The 13,329-nt window shown below is 56.7% G+C and overlaps 1 protein-coding gene across 1 annotated transcript; it reads left to right on the forward strand.

Moving 5' to 3' along the window:
* The first annotated feature begins 3,748 nt into the window (after positions 1 to 3,748).
* On the forward strand, positions 3,749 to 8,236 carry LINC03040 (long intergenic non-protein coding RNA 3040). The gene is given in 4 exon segments (XM_028479520.2): positions 3,749 to 3,790; positions 3,793 to 3,989; positions 5,574 to 5,667; positions 5,670 to 8,236. Coding segments are annotated over 4 exon segments (483 nt in total). The 3' UTR covers positions 5,820 to 8,236.
* The last annotated feature ends 5,093 nt before the right edge of the window (positions 8,237 to 13,329 follow it).

Below are 13,329 nucleotides of genomic sequence, written 5' to 3' on the forward strand. Positions count from 1 at the left end.
CATTTCCACCCAGAGCTGCTGAGACACACCAGGGCCTCCCCAGGCAGCCCCCCGCTCAAAGTTTACAGTCGACAAATATCCTGGAACATCAGCCACAAAAGGGGTCCCAGGTCCAAGGACACCAGTGCAGCATGGGGACCAGGCAGGCTCTGCAGCCACTCACCCCAGAAGATGCTATCCTGTGGCTTCTGGTCATTGACTTCGGGGATGCAGTATTTTTAATTTACTTTTTTAAAATTAAGGTGTAAGTTTTGCGCATCAAATTGCACAAATCTTAGGGGTACAGCTTGGTGAATTTGTTCATGTTTGTACGCCCATGTCACCACCACCCAGATCCAGCACAGAGTATTTCAGCCCCCCAGGAGGCTCCCTCAAGCCCCTGCCAGTCAATACCATCCCCCCCCAGGAGAGAAGTGACCACTATTCTGACTTGTTTCACCACAGATTGGCTTGGCCTATTCTTGAACCTCATGCAAACGGACTCCTAGAGCACGCACTCTTTGCGTCCGACCCAGTTTCTTGGACATGAGGTCTGTGAGGGTTATCCGCATTGTTTCTGCAACACTAGTTCTTCCTTTTTCATAGCTGAGTAGCCTTCCATTGACTGGTTATGCCACAATTGATATATCTGTTCTGCCGTTGATGGACATTTGGTTGTTTCCAATTTTTAATGAATAGCATTAAGCAACCGCAGCCTTCTTAGACACGTCTTTTGGTGCACATAACCATGGCTACCCATTCTTGAGAACAGATTTTGAGGGGGATGCCTTGTTAAGAACTCCAGGGAGGGAAGGAGAGATGAAAAATTATTGGGCTCCTGCCTGGTGCCGTGAGCCTTTTTGTGTCCACTGGACTAGTTACAGGGGAAGGAGGACAGAGACAGAGCAGCCCCTAAAAGGTACCCCACCAACCTCATTCCTGCGCCTAGAGCCACTGTGAGTGTGTGTGTGTGTGTGTGTGTGTGTGTGTGTGTGTGTGTGTGCGCGCGCGCGCACACATGATTGTATTCATTTCCTAGGGCAGCCATAACAAACTATACCACAGACCTGGTGGCTTAAAACGACAGAAATTTATTCTCTCATAATTAAGGAGGCCAGAGTCCAAAATCAAGGTGTCGGCAGGGTTGGTTCCTTCTGGAGGCTATAGGAAGAGTCTGTTCCACGTCTTTCTCCCAGCTTCTGGTAGTTGCAGGCAATCCTTGGTGCTCCTTGGCTTGTAGCTGCATCACTCCAAGCTCTGCCTCTGTCATCACGTGACCTTCTTCCCTGTGTGTCTCCGTATCTCTTTGTCTACAAATCTCTCTCCTAAAAGGACACCAGTCATTAGATTAGGGGCCCACCCTAATCCAGTTAGATCTCATCTTGATTACATCTACAAAGACCCTGTTTCCAACTAAAGTCACATTCACAGGTACTGGGGACAAAGATGTCAACATATCTTTTGAGGGACACAATTCAACCAACAACAGTGATTATGACTCTGCAAGTTTGTGTTTCGTGTACATGAGTGTGCGCGTGAAATTGGGTGTTTATGTGGGTGTGTATAAGTGTGAGGGAGCAGTGAGAGTATGTGTGTGCGTGTGCTTGTGGGAACACGTCTCTGGTTGTGCTTATGTGGCTGCGGACATGTGTACAAGAGCATGTGTGTACCTGTGGCCCTGTGTCCATGGCTTGGACAGCCTTCCTGAAGGGCTGAGAAGGGTGGCAAGGCAGCATGAGGGCCTCAGGCCTGGCTCCCTGCTCCCAGCTGGGGCGGCCCCATGAATCCAGAGGGCGGAGGACTCGCTGTGAGAAGCAAGGACAAGGGTGTTTGCTGAGCTGAGTACAGACTAGTAGGCTGAGGCGGTGGCTCCAGGCAGCAGCGTGGTTCCCAGGTCCTCTTCCAGGAACGTTCCTAGAAGGCCCCTCCACCCAAAGCTCCCGTCCCCTGCGCCCCATTTGCCTGGATGGGGTGGTGCTGACTGACTCATCCCCTCCCAGGGCTGGAAGCCAGCACTCAGCTACCTGTTGGGCCAGTCAGGTAGGGGCGGGGCAGCCAGACAGCCCCTCCCAGGCCCTGCCCCCAGGCCAATCCGGAGCAACACCCTATCAGCCCCGACGCCCGGCCAGGGCTGGACCCCAGGAAGTGGAGAAAACCAGCGGTGAGCACATGCTCAGGTAAGACCCAGGATGAGGGCTGCTTCTCTCCTCAGGGCAGCTCTTGTGGGCAAATCCACCACCCAGAGACAGGACATCGGGAGGGTCTCCTCAATAGTTATGTGGGCTGGGCACCTGCTCTGAGCCAGTTACCTCCGTTAAACTCCCCAACCAAGTTTAAATGGTGTCCTTAATATCCCCGTTTTACAGATGCAATCCCTGAGGTCCTAAGGAGTGATGATCTGCCTAAGGTTCCACACCTTTCTTTAAATTTGTTGGAACTTTTTTATTCTCTCTGGAAATCCATACCCTGCCCCCACCTCCAGACTCAGACCACAGCTGCTCCCACCTGCCCACCACACACCCTTCCCACCCTTCCCCAGGGAGACACCGAGCCCAAGGGGTGGGATGGGGGAGGGGGCGTTGTCTCTCATCCCACCCTCCTGGGCTGGGCTCCTCTGTCCTGTCCTGCTTTGGGTTTTGGTGTGGCGGTAAGCTTGTTGTCTGTGAGCGTGTCGGTGGGTTTGTGTGCACGCCGCAGGAGGGGTCGTCTGGGCATGTGGTGTACCTCCAGGTGGGTTTGCCCGCCAGGGACACCTGAGCGCATGGCTGCAGCGGGACACACACTGCCCAGGTTGGATCTGTGAGTGTGCCCAGGTGCAGGTGCGCGAGCCCTCCGTGGGCATTCAGGAAGAGGCTGCCCCCCTGCACGTTTGGGTCTCTGCAGAGGGCTGCCCCATTGCTCCCCCCTTACCAGGTCACTGCCACCATCCTCCGTGCACAGATTCCCAGGCCCCAGGTGAGAGCCTGGTGAAAACTGCCTATGACTGGGGACAGAGACACCTGAATCTCAGGCCCAGACCCGCTCGCTCCGCTCCGCTGGGGCTGAGGTGCCCTTGAGCTGGCATTGCCCCACCCAGGCAGTGGGAGTGTCCTCACCCAATGGGATGGGGTGACATGGAGGGGGGAGGGAGCAGCGAGGCTTCCCCCACCCCCAGCAGCGCAGGGTCCGCGGATGAAGAGCTCAGTACCCCAGCGCTCAGTAGGCTGGGGGAAGGTCCTGCCAGGACTTGGCACTGACTACAAAGTGTGAGGGGCACCCCCCAGCACTCCGGCCGCCGCGCTGGCCTGGGGGGAGGGGCTGTGACGTTCGGTGGCCTCATGCAGTAGCTAATTGCTGACCTGATGACTGGGCGGCCTGAGGAGTGGGGTGATGCCACTCGAGGAAGCAGGAGTCCTGGCTCAAGGAGGGGGCCCTGTAGGGATGGAGCAGGCCAGGCCTGTGCTCTGCAGAGGCTAGGGTGGCTGCGGCCGAAGGAGCAGGGGGTGGGGTTGCTGAGGCTGTGATCGTGGGAAAGGGCTTCTCCCCGGCTTCCCTCAGCTTCAAGGGAAAAGAGTTCAGAGGCTGGGGGTGGGGGGAGGGAGGGGGGGTGGAACAGGGGATTTGGGAAGGGGCTACATTGGGTGGGGAGGAGATGGTGGCCAAGACTTCCTCTTGCTTCCCCTTGCTTCCCCTCCACCTACACTCCCCCCACCTTCCCATCTCTCCCCACCCCCACCTTTGTCCCCTCTCTGGCCCCTGTGGCCCAGGTTGGTGAGGAAGGAAGGAGTGGATGGATGTCTCTTTTCACCACAAGACCCCCAGGCACAAGCAGCCTACTTGGCTATACCTACCCTGCTGAAGGCCAGAACATCCAGGAGATGTGGTGAGACTTCAGCTGTCCTCAAGGACAGGAAGAGAGGCACAGAGAACAGCACAGGCAAAGGCTGGGTAATGGGGTTTGTGAGGTTGATAGAGGACAGCGGCTTGGTTGCAATGGTTATGGGGAGAGAGGAGGTGGGCAGGGCCATTCTGCACTGAGGGCCACACTGTCCCTTCCTGCCAAAAACTGTCAGTAACCAGACTCGGAGATTCTCCCACATGCTGGCCACGGCTTCTGCCAAAGCAGGCCTGGCCTCAACTCCCGGACAGGGGCCGGGCCCAGGTCAAGAGCCACACAGGATGGGGACCCCACCTCCCAAGTCCCCAGGTCCATCAACCCTAGAGAACCTGCAGCCCTGAGTGCCAAGAAACAGGACCCATCCATCTGTAGGTCAGTCCTCTGGGCCCCTAGCGCCCTCTGTAGACAAGAAACTACACCAATAGGGGGAGGGGCCGCCACCTGCTTGGAGGAGGAAAGGAGACAGACTTGCCCTCAAGGAAGCACACAGACCCCCTCCCCCCTTCAGGAACCTCCAGTGTGATGAAGACACAGACATTGACCTCAAAGCTCCAATCTGAAATTGAGCTCCGTCCTCAGGAAGCTCCTATTCTGATGGAGACGTGTACTCTACCATCAGAGCTCCATTCTGAAGGGTGAAACACAGCATTGGGCTTCAGGAAACCTACAGTCTGAGGGTAGAGATACACAGCCCCACTGAATTTTTAGGGACCCCCCCCAATCTGTTGCAGACACAGATTAGACATTTCGGTGACTCTAGGGCTGCTGGAAAAGCAAATACAAGACGTCCAGTTAAATCTGAATTTCAGATAAACAACGAATAATATTTTAGTATAAGTATATCCCATACAACACATGGAGTATACTTATACTAAAAAAAAGTATTCATTGTTTATTTGAAATGCAAATTTAACTGGACGTCCTGCATCGTTTCTTGCCAAATCTGACAACCCTAGATGCCTCCCATCCGAGGGCGGGAGGACCCCCCCAGACACGGAAATGCAGGTAAACATCTGAGCTTGCTCCTGCTTCTGGAGCAGTGGAGGGGCAGGAGGGGAGTCCTGGGGCGCCGGCTCGCAGCAGTTTAAAATTCCTTCCAGGCCAGATCCCTAATCCCTCGGTGCACAATGGCCGCCTTCTCCCCCGCCGCCCGCGCCCACGCCCTCCCCCGCGGGGCCGTGGCAGTGCCACCACGGGCCTCTTTAAGCCCCTTTGAAGCCGCCTGAGCCCCGCGCCGCGGGAGGCCCCGCCGCTATGCCAGCTATGCCAGCTATGTCCCCGCCGCCGCCGGCCACCACCGCTCCCCCATTAATGCTGGCTAATCTGGCTAATAAATAAACTCCCCTCCCAGTCTCGGCCCCCCGCTCGCTCCTCCCTGCTCCCCCAGAAATGATTTCAGGGCTCAGCTAGAACAAGCGCCCCCACTTCCTTCTGATGTCTCTGAGTGTTTTTTTTCTCTCACTGCCCTAGGTCTGTTACCGCGTTGCATCTGCATCTCTTTCGGTCCACCTGCGCGCGGGGAGCCAGCCACATGGCTGGGTGCAGGGCACAGGACTCGAAGCCTGGGGAAGAGCCGCAGGACTGAGGAGCGCCCCCTGGAGGCGGGAGGAGGCCCGGGCCAAGCCCCCTCGCTGCCCCGCCCCAGGCCCCGCCCCGCTCTGTCCGCGGAAGTGGGGAAGCGCTGCGAGCAGCCACGGGACGGGTGACTCCTTGCCAGGAGAAGGCGCCGGCGCCTCCCGCGGCAGGAGTCGCTTCTCCGCGGCCTCTTTCGTCCCCTGCGTCCCTACCCGGGCTTCCGAGAGTCTGACTCAGACCCGAGCCCGCATCGCTTCACCTCCTACAACACACCCGGAGCGCGCGGAGAAATTACAGGGTTGCAGGGGCACGGCTAGTGCGCTCTAATTACCCACCGCCGCTCTCCTCCGCGGCGCTCGGCGGCACGGGGACAACGCGCCGTAATTAGGCCGCCCCTCCCGGGTCCCGGAACCCGTCCCCCGTCCCCTGTCCCCAGTAGCGCGCGCGTCGGTTCCTCCCGCTGCTTCCTGCCGCCCTCCAGGACTGCCCCCTTGGTCCCAGGAGAGCGCTATGAGACCCCACCTGGGGTGGGGGGAGGGGAGGACTTGGAGACCAGTCCCTAGGCCTGAAGTGGGGAAGCCGGCCCCTCCCCTCCCCTAAGCCTACAGTCTTTGAGATCTCTGCAGGAAGGGACTGGGAGAGTGGGGAGGTGGCAGGACCCTCTCGTAGACATGGTCACTGAGGCCGATTGGAAAGTTAACTGTCCCGGGCGGGGGTGGGTAGGGCACCCGGGGAATAGTATCCCATTTTGCACTGAAGGCTCAGAAATGTAAAGGCTCTCAGGGAAGACCACCCAGCCAGAACTTCCAGATCAGCTCATTTAAGGAGCCGGACAGGCTCCTTCCCCTGACTGGGGAATTACATTCCTGCGAAGAAAGGTGATACCCCCGCCGCAGACTGGAGTGCTGGCAGCCGACCAGCTGTGGCCTGTTGGCCACAAGGGAGCTGGTGAAGTGTGGCTCAAGTCTTCCATCCCAGGAAGGGTGGGAGGAGGCCCTGAAGACACAGAAGCCAAGCCTGGTGGCCAGCACTTGAGGGGAGCAACTTGGCTGTCAGCTTCTTTATCCAAACCAGGCTCGAACCTCTCCACTATCAGGAATTTTTTCCTGATGCCCAGGGGGTTGCAAACTGATGGCCATGGGCCAAGTTTAATCTTTAGTGAGGTTTTTTTGACCTTCAGTGAGTATGTGGTTTTTATATTCTACAGACAATGTGGGCTGCCCTCCCCATTGGCAAAGGCCAGTGTGGCCAGACTAGGTCCCCAAAGGCATTTGAGTTTGAGACCTTGATGTAGACCAGCCCACCTGGCCTGTGCCTTTACCCTTTTCCTCATTTTCTAGGATCTCAGTCTGCACTATTGCACCTTTGTAGTTTTTGCATGTTTCTCAGTAAGCGTGCCAAGATGAGTGTCCCTCCGAGCCCCTCTTTATGCTCCCTACAGGTGGTGGCAGTGGTGGTTGCATATGCTTCTGGAAACCCCTCTGGCAGCCACTTTTTTCATCTCGAATATCAGTCTCTGCCTTGGGTAGGCACCAGATCTTTTCCAGCAGGGATGACATGGTATTTTCTGCCATGAGACTAGAGGTTCATGGAAAGCAGGATATTGGATCTCTCCCTCAGACTGGGGTCTCACTGAGGGCTAGGGGAATGGGGTGTGGAGGTAGTATCTTCCATCATAGGGAGCTCCCTGAGGGTGGGGCTGTGTCTCCCCTCAGACTGGGGCTCCTTGAAGGCATTGGATTCTCCCCTCAGACTGGGGCTCCCTGAGGGCAGGGCTGTGTCTCCCCTCAGTCTGGAGCTCCTTGAAGGCATTGGATTGTCCCCTCAGATGGGGCCTTTGCACCCCATCTCACCCCTCTGGCTCTCGGCTGCGCCCAGGCATTCCTCCCAGGACACCGTTTGTCACGCTTCGATGAATGAAACCTACTAAGAATAACTCAGTCCTTGTAGTCTCTAAAGGACAGGGGTGTTGGAGGGAGCGGGCGGAGACTGGTGATTGTGGAGAGGCTGGTGGAGGATGGACACAACTATTCATTCAAGAGCATTTTCCCAGGTGCCCATCTGGACACTGGCAGGAGCCACAGGGGGTGCCACTGAGCCCCCTACTGTGCCATTCCTGCTGTTGCCAGTAGGGGGATGGCTACAGGACTCCTGAGATAGAAATGCCACCCCCCTTCTTCACAGCCTTCCCACCCCAGAAGTCATCACCTCAGTGCCACCCAGCCCTCTGTATGCCTGCCACCAAGTCCCTCTGCCTGGAAGTCAGGTGCTTGGGGTGGGGGACTGCTTCCAATGGGACAGGCGCTGTGGCAGGGGGTGCCTGTGGAGCAGCCTTCATCTTCCTCCTGCGGAGAACTGTCAGACTGACCACGGGGGAATGGAGAAGCGGTCTCAAAATGACAGGAGGGCATTTGGTGCTTTAATTGGGGGATGGGGTATGAGTGACCCAGAGGATGAACCCCTGTCCCCCACCCCCACTCCACTCTTCCTCCCTCATCCTGCCCCTTTCCACTCCCAAACCTCAAGCTTCCAGTTAAGAACTGAGGGAACTTTCCAATGCAACTGTTCTCCCAGGCACTTCACAGGGGGCCCATGGGGTGGGGAGGCTGTGACCTTAACCCGCGTCTCTGGATGAGGCCTTCCTGGCATTCCGCCCTCACCTGCCACCTCTTGAGAGGGACATTTTGGCCTGGTCAGCCTGTGAGCCAGGCAGCCTGGTATGATACCAGCTCTGCCACTGATCCCTCTGTGACCTTGAGAAGCCCTTTGCTCCCTGGGCCTTAGTTTCCCCACACATAAAATGAGTTTTGTCTAGGTTTCATGATTTTCAAACCTTTCTTTTTTAAGAATAATGGATCCTTTGACTTAAATAGTAACATGTGGAGTCTCCACTAGTAACAGAAAAAGTTTGGGGTTCTATAGGGTCACAATAGGAGTGGGGACCCAGAGCCCCAGTATTTAGTCCATCATACACGCGCGTGCGCGCGCACACACACACACACAGACACACGTGCACGCAGATTGGCTCCAGGGCACGCCACAGAGCCCACTTCACAAACCTCTGAACCCTGAAATCCCCTGTGCAAACATTCTGGGGCCCTTCCAGGGCTGGGAGCTCTAGAACCGGGGGTGCTGACAGCTCTGAGGATGAGGCAGTGACTCTGGGCCACCCTGGTGTAGGGAGCAGGGCTGAGGGGTCATGGGGTGGGGGGCCAGAGCTGGTAGGGGGCGTCCTTGCCACACCGGGTAATGCCACTGAGGCCGGCCAAGGGCCTGGGTCCAAAGCTGGGTCCGTGCAAACCCTCCGTGCCTACCTGAGCCAGAAGTCAAGTAGGCTTGTCTGGTGCTGGCCCCCTCAGCTGGGGGGAGGGGGGACACGTGGGGACTGAGTGCCCTTCCCCAGCAGGAAGGGCAGCAGGTACAGGCGGGAGCCTCTGGCAGCCTTTCTCTGGGATCCCTCCCACCATGCCCAGGGCAAGGGCCAGAGTGGCAGGGTGGGGGCTGAGCACCAGGAAGCCCCAATGGGGTAGCATTCCCCACTGCAGAGACACAGGGAACCTCACAGCACCCCTAAAGCTGGACGTTTGAGGATTTGGTGACGACGGAGAATGCAGGTAGGAGGGGGCCTGTCAGACTCTGGTGACAGGAAGGCAAGAGTGAGGAGAGGAGCAAATGCCACACAGGGAAGAAAATGGCACCAGTAAGAGGCAGGCCTGGGCCTGGGGTCCCGGCTTAGGGTAGCAGGGAGTGTCCCTCCAAAGTGGGGGAACAGCAGAAGCAGCCCAGTCCCTCCTTGCTGGCAGATGGACTGTGTTCAGGAGTCACCAGGCAAAGAAGGTGCCGCCCCCTCCCTTACACCCCCGGGCAGCCCTGGAGGGACCATGGCTCCCGATTTCCCTCCAGGACCATGTGGGGGGAGCACAGGAGTCTCCCCCAGCCCACCTCCCAGGGACGTATGATGAGATGGGGAGAGCTACCCCATCATCTCTATCCCAAACACACACACACACACACACACACACACACACACACACACACACACACACGCTGGCATTTGTCCCCTAGAGACTTCACAGCCTCAGCGTCGGAAACTCCGGGATCGCCGCTGTGTGCCAGGCATGGCTCTGGGCACTGGGGGCTCCAGGAATGGAAAGGGCAGCCTAGGTCTCTGCCCCTGTGGTTCTCACATTCTAGGGAGGGAGTGACAGATCAACGAGTTACAAACGAATCAAGTTCAGGTCATGATGACACAACCACTGGAGTGGAGAGTGTTGGATGGGTGGGGCAGTTTAGATGGGGTCGTCAAAGAATGTCCCTGTGAGGAGGTGACCTTCCAATAGAGACCTGAGCTACAAGAAGCCAGTTGTGCTCTGGGGCCAAAGGACTCCAAAAATGTACAATATTTTTAACAGAAAGGATTTAAACAGAAAAGAACGTGTATCCATAAACATTAAAGGGTAGGGACGTGAGAGTTGTTTCTGGAACATCTGTGACTTCTCCAGCACAGTGACAGGAAATTCATATTCATCATCTACTTCCCTATTCAGAACCCTTGTGTCAAATAGTATTATATTTTCATTTTACAGATAAGAAGTATGAAGCCCACAGAGGTTATAGTCTCATTCATTTAACAAGATCTATTAGGTTTTAGCCTCTGAAAACACTATAATAAATCCCATGTAGGCCGTGCCCTCTTAGCTCCTCCATTCTGAGAGCACAGAGGAGGATCGGGGAGGGCTTCCTAGAGGAGGAGTCCATGTCTACGCTGAGTCTGAACGGATGAAGAGGGGGTGACAGGGAAAGTGATGAGGTGAGGAGGGAAGCAGGGGTGGCACCAGTGGCAGGGAGGCTGTGGGCAGAAATAGAAGACTGAGGAGGGGAGGGGATCCTGCCCGGCTGCCTGGTCAGCAAGTTGAGGGGGTGGGGTGGTGAATGAGGACCCTGCAGGCAGGTAGAGAGGCAGGAGGGCAAAGGGGGCCACCTGGTGTGGCTGTTAGGCAAGGTAGGTCGGGTGGGGCCTCTTCCAAGTCTCTGGTGACCTGGCCCCCATGAGTGATGGGGTTACTAATGGCAAAGGGTGATGCCAGTCAATAGCAAGGACGGCTCACACAGGCTCACACACTCCACACACACATACACGCAGACAGGCAAGCGCCCACCACACACGCACGAGGGCACGCGGAGCTGGTCTGCACTGATGAGGGGCTGGGGGGAGGCACAGAACAGCAGGACCCCAGCATAGCTCAGGCCTCAGGCCCTAAGCACCTCTTTCTGGGGTGCCAGGGCAGAAGCCCCTCCACAGCCCCCTCCCAGGATCTCAGGCCCCTTGCCCTCCCCCTCCTCCCCATAGGCTCTGAGACCTCACCTCTTGACACCTTGTCCAGGGTATGCAGACTCAATGCTGGTCACTCACCAGGTATGCAGCCCTGGGCATCGCGACCAGCAGTGGAATCCAGACTCAGAACAGACTCTGCCGGCTGGAGTAAGCAGGCCACATCGGAGAGATGAGCATTCGTAGGGTCCATGCAAGGACTCGAATGGGAGGCCAGATACACAGCAGCTCAGAAGCAGGCTGGGGGAGGCCACATGTAAGGTCAGTTCAGATGAGCATTCCTGGGAGGGGACTTGTCCCCCAGGGCAAGCAGCAGCCAGAGAGAGAGGGGTGTCCCTGACCTTGAGCTGACCAGACCCTCCTGGAGCAGTGGGTCCAGACCCGAGTGTCTCCCTCTCCAGGGGATAATGACAGAGAGTGACAGGGTGGGGAGGCGTCCAGAAACCCCATCATATGAGAAACTGCCACAGGGATGTTTAGCAGGAACATAGGGCCCAGGCACAAGGGAGTCCCACGCTCCAGCCAGGGCCTGTGCGTGTACCGTGTCCCCCACTGGCAAATTTCCTGTTCCTCCCTAGTCTTCATATCAGCTAAAGCACCACTTCCTCAGGGAAGCCTTTTCTGACGTCTCTGTGGATTATGTCCCACTTTTACATGCTCTGCCTACCACCCTGCCCTGGTCTCAGGGTGGCTCTTACCAGAGGCAGCTTTACAGTTATCTATGGAATCGTTCTGTTCGAGGTGTCTCCCTAACTAGATGGTGAGCACGCTGAGGTCAGGGCTGGATGTGCTGTGGCTCACTATTGTCTTCCTGGTGCCTGGCATGTAGAAGTCGATAAATGTCTGCAGAGGGAGGGAAGGAGGAGAGGGCAGGAGGGAGGGAGAGAAGGAAAAAGGGGAGGGGGAGGGAGGGAGGGAGGGAAGGGGAGGAGGGAACGAAGGAGGGGGAGATGAATGAACTTGGAGCCCTCCAAGGGCTGCCATATAAAGGAGGACAGAAGGACCACCAGCAGAAGGTCAACCTAGGAAGTCAGATTTCAAGTTACCAACAGTAAGGTTTGTTTTTTTTTTTTTGCGGTACGCGGGCCTCTCACTGTTGTGGCCTTTCCCGTTGCGGAGCACAGGTTTCGGACGCGCAGGCTCAGCGGCCATGGCTCACGGGCCCAGCCGCTCCGCGGCACGTGGGATCTTCCCGGACCGGGGCACGAGCCCGTGTCCCCTGCATTGACAGGCGGACTCTCAACCACTGCGCCACCAGGGAAGCCCAACAGTAAGGTTTTAAAAGTCAGATGAAGGACTTCCCTGGTGGCGCAGTGGTTAGGAGTCTGCCTGCCAATGCGGGGGACACGGGTTCGACCCCTGGTCTGGGAAGATGCCGCAGAGCAACTAAGCCCGTGCGCCTAGAGCCCGTGCTCCACAACAAAGAGAAGCCACTGCAATGAGAAGCCCGCTCAACACAATGAAGAATAGCCCCCGCTCTCTACAGCTGGAGCAACACAGACCCAACGCAGCCAAAAATAAATAAATAGATTAATTAAAAAAAAAAAAAAGTCAGATGGTCACATTGTGGATTGGGCTGCCCCAGAAGACCGTGAGCAGGATAAGTTTAAGCAGAACCAAGAGGAATACTTCTCAGAGGTACTATTACTTGAACGAATGATGGAAACAATGAAGATGAATGAATGAATTAATGAATGAAAAGTGGCACCGACAGAGCATTTCACGCACTGGGCAGAAGGCTGGAGTCTGATCTTTGTCCCAGAACTGAGTCTGTGGGTCCAGCCCAGGGTGGCAGGTGGGGTTGGGAAGGAGGAACATGATATCTGGCCTCACTTGGCAAAGGCCTGGCCTGCAGAGCCTGGGGTGGGCAGGGGGCAGCACCCTGGTTCTGAGTCCCCTATCCCGGCAAGTTCAGAACCCTGAGACAAGTGCCCAGCCCATGCCTAGATGCACCTCCCCACCCCCATGAGCTTCCTGAGAGTAGAGATTGTGTCTTATCTGTCTCTATGCCACCCCACCACAGAGGAGGCGCCCAGAGCAGGGACCGGGGATACAGTAGCATCTAGACAGGAACTGGGAAGAGCCTGAGGCCCCCTGGGACCCCCAAGTCTGGGACCAGGTTGGACTTGTCTCCCGTCCATGCTCGGAGCCTGCCCTGTCACCAGCAGCCCTGTCATGGTCAATGACTGTCAGTGACTCACAGCCAGCTGTGGGCATGGAATGGAGAAAGTGGCCCCCAGCTGAGCTCATGCACTCACAATGAGGCCTCTACAGCCCCTCACCACGGACAGCCTCCCAGCCTCCACGCACGCACATCCCAGGCTGCGCTTCCCAACCGCAGCGTGCCTCTTAGTGCTTATTTTAGCCTGATGAAGCCTCTTGAAATGTCAGAGCTGGAATCAAGCTCAGGAGCATGCAGTTCAACCCTCTCATTCAAGCAGGGAGAAAATGGAGATTCAGAGAGAGTAAGTGACATGTTTCAGGTCACACAGCTAATTGGTGGTGTGGCCAGAAATTGACTGCAGGCTTTGGGGGCCCAAATCCAGCTGTCCTTAACTTTGGACAG

The sequence above is a fragment of the Physeter macrocephalus genome, chromosome 18 (genome assembly GCF_002837175.3).
Source record: "Physeter macrocephalus isolate SW-GA chromosome 18, ASM283717v5, whole genome shotgun sequence".
NCBI classification, from domain to species: domain Eukaryota; kingdom Metazoa; phylum Chordata; class Mammalia; order Artiodactyla; family Physeteridae; genus Physeter; species Physeter macrocephalus.